General features: G+C 47.3%; 1 protein-coding gene across 1 annotated transcript in view; it reads left to right on the top strand.

The window, feature by feature from the left end:
• Window positions 1-6,424: 6,424 nt before the first annotated feature.
• Window positions 6,425-8,710, top strand: part of sntb2 (syntrophin, beta 2) — a 36,391-nt gene continuing 34,105 nt past the window's right edge. Inside the window, 2 exon segments of the mRNA XM_029434146.1 lie at window positions 6,425-7,043; window positions 7,045-7,231. Of these exon segments, the coding sequence (XP_029290006.1) occupies window positions 6,504-7,043; window positions 7,045-7,231 (727 nt within the window). The 5' untranslated portion in view covers window positions 6,425-6,503.

The following is an 8,710-nucleotide window of genomic DNA, read 5'->3' as shown; positions in this document are numbered from 1 at the left end:
TGAAGAAGGAGTCCTTCCGGGTTATGTTATCCGGGAGGACTAGAAGGGCGGCAGCTTCTGCCGTGTCAGAGGCAAAGCAGCGGGTGTGGGAGAAGTTCGGAGAAGCTGCTGCCCCCGCGACCCGATTCCGGATAAGCGGTAGACGATGGATGGATGGATGGATGGAAGCAGTTAACTCAACACTTTGCAGGACAATTGAAGAAATGTTACATTTTAAGAGTAGTATATAAACTACCGGGTAGCTTGTGAATTTCACCTAGGAATCAATAAATTATTATTATGATTATTTTATCTTAACCTATAATAACATATGATTGAATATCCATCCATCCATCTTCTACCGCTTATCCGGGATTGGGTCGCGGGGGCAGCAGCTCCAGTAAGGAACCCCAATCTTCCCTTCTCCGGGCCACATCCTCCAGCTCCGACTGGGGGATCCTGAGGCGTTCCCAGGCCAGTGAGGAGATATAATCTCTCCACCGAGTCCTGGGTCTTCCCCGGGGTCTCCTTCCCAGCTGGACGTGCCTGGAACACCTCCCTAGGGAGGCGCCCAGGTGGCATCCTTACTAGATGCCCGAACCACCTCAACTGGCTCCTTTCAACGTAAAGGAGCAGCGGCTCTACTCCGAGTCTCTCACGGATGGCTGAGCTTCTCACCCTATCTCTAAGGGAGACGCCAGCCACCCGTCTGAGAAAACCCATTTCGGCCGCTTGTACCCGTGATCTCGTTCTTTCGGTCATGACCCAGCCTTCATGACCATAGGTGAGGGTAGGAACGAAGATCGACCGGTATATTGAGAGCTTCGCCTTCTGGATCAGCTGTCTTTTCGTCACAACGGTGCGGTAAAGTGACTGTAATACCGCCCCCGCTGCTCCGATTCTCCGGCCAATCTCTCGCTCCATCGTCCCCTCACTCGCGAACAAGACCCCGAGATACTTGAACTCCTTCACTTGGGGTAATGGCTCATTCCCTACCCGGAGTAGGCAATCCACCGGTTTCCTGCTGAGAGCCATGGCCTCAGATTTAGAGGTGCTGATCCTCATCCCAACCGTTGCACACTCGGCTGCGAACCGATCCAGTGACTGTTGAAGGTCACAGACCGATGATGCCATAAGGACCACATCATCTGCAAAAGAGCAGCGATGAGATCCTCAGGTCACCGAACTGCAACCCCTCTCCTCCACGACTACGCCTCGATATCCTATCCATGAAAATCACGAACAGGATTGGTGATAAAGCGCAGCCCTGGCGGAGGCCAACATTCACTGGAAACGAGTCCGACTTACTGCCGAGTATCCGGACACAACTCTCGCTTTGGGCGTACAGGGATTGGATGGCCCTCAAAAGTGACCCCCCTCACCCCATACTCCCGCAGCACCTCCCACAGTATCACCCGGGGGACCCGGTCATACGCCTTCTCCAGATCCACAAAACACATGTAGACCGGATGGGCGTACTCCCAGGCCCCTCCAGGATCCTTGCAAGAGTAAAGAGTTGGTCTGTTGTTCCACGACCAGGACGGAATCCGCATTGTTCCTCTTCAATCAGAGGTTCGACTACCGGCCGACCCTCCTTTCCAGTACCTTGGAGTAGACTTTACCAGGGAGGCTGAGAAGTGTGATACCCCTGTAGTTGGCACACATTCTCTGGTTCCCCTTTTTAAATAGGGGAACCACCACCCCGGTCTGCCAACCCCTAGGCACTGTCCCAGAGTTCCACGCAATGTTGACGAGGCGTGTCAACCAAGACAACCCCTCAACACCCAAAGCCTTCAGCATTTCTGGACGGATCCCATCAACCCCTGCGGCTTTGCCACTGTGGAGTTTTTTGACTACCTCAGTGACTTCCAACAGGGAAATTGACGATGATCCCCCATCAGCTTCCAGCCCTGCCCCTACCATAGAGGGCGTGTTAGTTGGATTCAGGAGTTCCTCAAAGTGCTCCTTCCACCGGCCGATAACCTTCTCAGTTGAAGTCAGCAGGGCCCCACCCTTGCTGTACACAGCTTGGATGGTTCCTCGCTTCCCCCTCCTGAGGTGCCGGATGGTTTTCCAGAAGCACCTTGGTGCCGACCGAAAGTCCTTCTCCATAGCTTCTCCGAACTTCTCCCACACCCGCTGCTTTGCTTCTGACACGGCAGAAGCTGCCACCCTTCTAGTCCTTCGATACCCTGCAACTGTTTCCGGAGTCCTCCCGGATAACATAACCCGGAAGGACTCCTTCTTCAGTCGGACGGCTTCCCTGACCACCGGGGTCCACCACGGTGTTCGAGGGTTACCGCCCCTTGAGGCACTAAGACCTTGAGACCACAGCTCATCACCGCAGCTTCAGCAATAGAGGTTTTGAACATCGCCCACTCAGGTTCAATGCCCCCAACCTCCACAGGGATGGCTGAAAAGCTCCGCCGGAGGTGTGAGTTAAAGATCCCCAGGACAGGGGCTTCCTGCAGACGTTCCCAGTTCACCCGCACTACCCGTTTGGGTTTACCAGAGTCTTCCCCCACCCCTTGATCCAACTCACCACCAGATGGTGATCAGTCGACAGCTCCGCCCCTCTCTTCACCCGAGTGTCCAAAACATGCGGCCTCAGATCAGATGATACGATTACAAAATCGATCATTGACCTTTGGCCTGGGGTGCTCTGGTACCACGTGCACTTATGAGCATCCTTATGTTCGAACATGGTGTTTGTTATGGCCATTCCATGACTAGCACAGAAGTCCAACAACAAACGACCGTTCGGGTTTAGATCAGGGAGGCCCTTCCTCCCAATCACGCCTCTCCAGGTGTCTCCATCGTTTTCCACGTGTGCGTTGAAGTCTCCCAGCAAGACTACGGAGTCCCCTACTGGAGCCCCCTACAGGGCTCCATTCAGGGTCTCCAAGGCCGAATACTCCGAACTGCGGTTTGGGGCATAGGCACAAACAACAGTCAGAGTTTTCCCCCCCATAACCCGAAGGCGTAGGGAGGCGACCCTCTCGTCCACCGGGGTAAACTCCAACGTAGCGGCGCTCAGCCGGGGGCTAGTGAGTATCCCGACCCCGGCCCGATGCCTCACACCTTGGGCAACTCCGGAGAAGAATAGAGTCTAACCCCTATCCAGGAGTACGGTTCCAGAGCCAAGACTGTGCGTGGAGGTAAGCCCCACCAGATCCAACTGGTAGCGATCCACCTCCCGCACTAGTTCCGGCTCCTTCCCCCACAGAGAGGTGACGTTCCACGTCCCCAGAGCCAACCTCTGCTGCCCGGGTCTGGTCCGACGAGGTCCCTGACCATCACTGCCACCCGTGTGACAGCGCACCCGACCCCAGCGGTTTTTCCCATGAGTGGTGGGCCCACAGGATGGATGGATGGGAGGCACCACGTAGCTTCTTCGGGCTGTGCCCGACCGGGCTCCGTGGCAAACCCGGCCACCAGGCGCTCGCTGTCGGGCCCTCCCTCTGGGCCTGGCTCCAGACGGGGGCCCCGGGCTTCCTCCGGGCAGGGTCTCTCCTTTCCTTTCCCTTTCTTTCATGAAGTCGTTTTTGAACCATTCTTTGTCTGGCCCCTCGCCTGAGACCAATTTGCCTTGGGAGACCCTACCAAGAGCACTAGGTTCCAGACAACACAGCTTTCAGGTTCATAGGGACACACAAACCTCTCCACCACGATAAGGTGATGGTTCTCAGAGAGAATATGTGTTTATTATATGTTGTATTATTAATCTGAATCAAAATCTTTAAAGAAACTAAAATAAAGTGAATGAAGTAAAAATGACAATATTTCCCTCTGAATTGTACTTGAGTAGAAGTATAAAGTAGCAGGAAATGGAAATACTGATGCTAAGTACAAGTACCTCAAAATTGTGCTTGTTTATATGTACTTTGTTACATTCCACCACTGGCCAAAACGAATGCAGTGTAATATAACAGTAAAATAAATAAAATAGCTTTTGAAAAATTGTGCATCTTAAAATAGATGCTTAATTTTAGAAAAATAAAATAAGGTGTAGCAGCAGCTTGAGTTTCCCCTTTTCTTTAACTGTTTCACATCTTGATCCAGGCTAGCACATCCTGGGTTAAACTTTTCTCTGTGGCTGACGATGACATTTTTCTCTCCCTGTCTGCCGCTCACTCGTCTCTTCGTCTGTGTTTCTCTCCCTTTCTCTGTCTTCTCTCCCTGTATCGTTAACTCATCTTTCCGTCTGTCACTCGCCTCTCGCCTCTCATCTGTCTGTATTCAGAGTTGCAACGTTTGCCTCCTGGAATGCACAGATTTGATTGGCTGAGTAGCATCACGTGGGATGGCTTAACTCGCATGCAATTGGTCTGTGAGTTTCCTGAACCGCTAAACCAGTGCCTTAAAAACAAGAAAACCTGCGCCGGTTAAAATAGAAGCGCCCCGTCGAAATTTAAAATCCCTTAATAATTTATTGATTATTGGTCGGGTCCGGATAAATCGGCGTCTGGGTCCGGACTCGGACCGCGGTCCGCCCGTCAGTGACCTATGATCCAGATTATAGGCTAGTCCAGAAAATCCGAAAAGAGAAATTATTATGCAAGAACTTTCTCATTAATGTACAGTACAATCATTAAGAGCCATGTTATACTGTTTGGCCACTTGTAATTTCAAGAGATCACTTTATCACACCACATTAGAGATGGGTTAATATTTCTAAAGATCACAATACTTTTTGTGGACTCAACAAAAGACTGTTTTCTTGTTACAAATCATTCTAAAGATTTTAAGATTTGAGCAAGTGGTATAAAAGTGATAACACACGTGGCCTGATGGATTTGTTGCTTTGTGACTGACTTTCAGTCTGATATTGACAGGCCAGAGATGACACACTTGAAGTGTCCAGAGTTTTCTTATGGAACGGTTTTGTCATCTCAACATCACAGCATTATTTTTCCTGTGATCACCAAATGGTTGTCCTGACACAATCATTTGGATGTGACAGCTTCCGAATGAAAAGAAAACGATTGTCTAATGTGGACACAGAATATAGAGCACATGTCAAATACTGATGCATATTATAGACTTAAAGTAGGTCTATACAACGAAGTGTCAAACCCCCATGCTTGTTTACATAGAATATTATGTAATATGTTATTTGCTTCAAGGACTATGAACATAGTGAATTGCCAACAGTTATATCATGACAACCTGCCTTCATTAAACTCACTTTATGGACTTTCTACTTTTTGAAATGGCATTAAAACCTCCAGAATATGAAAACAAAGTTTATAGTAGGCAGCAGCAGTATGCATTAATAGAGACAACACAGTGAGTGAATTTAAGCAGGCTTTGTCCCCATGCAGTCAGTGGATCTATAATGCGTCTATGAACGCCCACCTCTATCATCATGAATAAATAATCTACAGGTCAACATGTCTATTGGCTGTCTCTGTCTGTCATCCGGCTCTGAGTTTACGCTTCACTGACAAGCTGCATGAAGATAGAATGAATGCGATATAATAAAACAGGAAGTTATGTGTTTATACTTTCAAAATAAAAACGTAAAACGTAATATATGCCTCAGTCTGTGTCAATTTCTTTATTGCTACAGGCTCCAACATATATCGCACCCTCATCTTAATAAGCATTTCAGAGTTGCACATAAGTGAACTCATTAGTATATTTGCACAACAAATATTTGCACAATTGATGTAATCATAATAATACATTAGACTTATATAGCTCTTTTCAAGTTCTTAAAGGCCCTTTGGACACATATAATAAAATAAACAAAATAAAGAAAGAAAAGAAGAAGAAAAGATTAGAATACAATAGTGTCAATTAGGAAATACAAATATCTAGCCTAATACATTGTAATATAACGATTTTATCATATTTTATTTAAGATATTTAACCAGATAAAACCAATTGAGATCAAATCTATTTTACAATGGCGATTTTTTTTATCCAGGTCACTAGTTACATTTCCTCATAGCCAGTGTTTTGTGCTGCTGACATGATTTTTTCGTTATGGGTTTTCGAAGTGGGAGAATTCGTTCGACTTTTAATGACTGATTTTCTAATGCATTATTATAAACACGCTTCGTTTGAAAAAAAAAAATGTAAAAAACAGCCGAGCTGAGATAACGCAAGTGAATAATTTCTGTTGGACACAATGTTTGCAGTTTTTATTACTATACTATTACAAATTTGGTGGGCATGCGTTTTATTTTGAAAGATATGAACGGACATACTGTAGGTTGTTGTTTGATTCTTGCTAACTTTCCAGTGGAAGTCGGACAGCTTTAGAGCTTGAACTCAACAACAAGCCCTCTCAGGCTGGCCCATCACAGACAGTTGTTCTTTTCTTTTTCCTCTCCCTCTTTTTTGGGAGTCCTTCTGTTTTTTCTTGCCCTCTGCCTGCAGTCACAGTGTGAGTGGGTGTGTCGATGTGGGCCAGTGTAGCCTAGTCGCTGCTTGTGCGCACTCTGAAAAAGAGGAAAAAGTTGATGATGAGTTTAGTGTGAAAGCGGCCCGCCTCAGAGTAGGCTAACCAACTAGGAATGGCAGTTTGGACCAGAGCGGACAAAAATGGTCAACTGGACCTTCTGCTCCGCGACCGCTGGATCCGAGTGGCCGCCGAACTCACCCGAGAAACGCTGACTTTAACGGCCGAAGCGGAGGTAACCGGACAGGGGGGCAACCACTGGGACTACAACTCTTCGGCGGGCCTGCGAAATGGCATACCGAACGGAAACGACCCGGGAACGAGTCCAGGGAATGCTGGCCGCAGTCCTTCCTCGGGTCAAGACCAACTTCAGAACCAGAACCAGGGGGGTAGGGGGCGCAGCGGCAGCCCGGGGCGCGGGGGTCTCAGTCGGGGTCAATACGACGGCAACTACGGTTTAAACAGCTCCGGGAAGTACCCGAATAACGGCACAAACTCTGACTTTGGAAGCCCCGGATCCAGCTACGGCAGTCCCGGGTCCAGCTTCGGGTCTAAACAAGGCGAAATTCCCGTCACTCTGGACGGCTCCTCGGAAGCTGTGCGGAAAGTCCGAGTTGTCAAACAGGAGTCTGGCGGGCTGGGGATCAGTATCAAGGGGGGGGCGCGAGAACCGGATGCCCATCCTCATCTCCAAGATCTTCCCGGGGCTCGCCGCAGACCAGAGCCGTGCTCTCCGGGTGGGCGACGCGATCCTGTCGGTGAATGGGAACGACCTTCGGGAGGCAACACACGACCTGGCGGTCCAGGCGCTCAAGAAGGCGGGGAAAGAAGTAACGCTGGAGGGTAAGTTTGCCAACGCGAGAGCGAGGACTTGCCAAGGCCGAGATCAAACTCCTGTGGTCTGGCTACACACCTCTGTGCATTACTCGTTTTCATAGTTCCAGTCATTAGCATGGGCGTCAGTTGGGTTTGGAACTTTCTAAATACTAAAATACATATCCGTGTGAGTCTAACCGGAACATGCAGTATTATCAGACAGACTCTAAACATTACATCGTTTAAAGCAATCTGAAAAAATGGAGCATGAAAAAAGAAAAATAATATATATACAAGCACATTAAATAGAAGAATAGCTGAAGTTGTATTGTAAATTAATTGATGCTCCTGTTATAATAACCCATTCATCAGCACCACACCTGGTCCCTTTTTAAATAAGAGTTTATGAAGCACACTGCCATCACTAAAGCTTGGTGAACCTTTTTAGATACTGCACACATGTTCTGTGATTTATAAAAAAAACTTTCAACACACAAATAACCATTTCTATAACACATTATGAAATAACAGCAGAAATACTGCTATAAACCAACATTCACAGTTGATCTGTGACCAGGAGGAGGAGCAGGCCTAAATAATACCAACAGAACTGAAAGCCTTTGATTAGTGTTCACAGGAAAGCAATCACAGTTGTGGTCAGAGTTTGAGTTCGATACAGTGTACTCTGTATATTTGAAATGGCTGTGGGTTGCTAAAGATAAGAGGTCACTGTTTACAGAAGCAGATGCGATTTGTGTTCTTTGTGTGACCTCACTAATACTGTCCAGGAGAGAGACAGAGGGTAAATGAGGAAATCATGTAAATGATATGTGGGGGTCTGTTTTTACTGCTGATATGAGGCAAACTGGAATTAGCATTTTTGTGATGTTATTTTTTAGTTTTTCCATCTTGTTTTTCTTTAAGCTTTTCATGCCTTTATGGTAGAGAGTAGTGAAGATTGTGAAAAGGGGAGAGAGAGAAGGGGAACGACATACCGCAAATGGCCACGGGTCGGACTCCAACCACAGGCCGCTGTGGCGAGGACTCAGCTGTTGTATATGGGTCGCCGGCGCTACCGGGGCACCCTTGTTTATCTTCGTATGAAAAGATTAAACCACTGTGGCCTTTTAAATATACCACTTAAACCACGTACATTTATTATGTTTAAAATTGTGTGTGTAATGTGAAAGTAACTAGCAGGTGAAGAGTGAGATATTTTTCTCAGAAGTTGACCAAAACAGAGAAAAAAGAAAAGTGATGTTGGATTTATATTTGTCGTGTCGCCAGAAACACAACTTCAAATGAATGTTGCACTCTTGATATGGGAGGTAGATTAAGGGTTTTGTCAACCAGAATGCATCGCGTCTGCATAGTAATCATATTAGCAGCTTCACAGAAGGTCATACAAGGTCTGCTGAAGGTTTGGCATGCATACATTCCACATAAACATCCACGTATCAAAAGGCCTAAAAGTCTGCTGAACTTCAGATCGAAGAACCGTAATAC

Source organism: Cottoperca gobio, chromosome 6, assembly GCF_900634415.1.
Source record: "Cottoperca gobio chromosome 6, fCotGob3.1, whole genome shotgun sequence".
Classification (NCBI taxonomy): Eukaryota; Metazoa; Chordata; class Actinopteri; order Perciformes; family Bovichtidae; genus Cottoperca; species Cottoperca gobio.
Note: the sequence above shows the minus strand (reverse complement) of the source record. Positions and strands in the feature narration are given on the sequence as shown.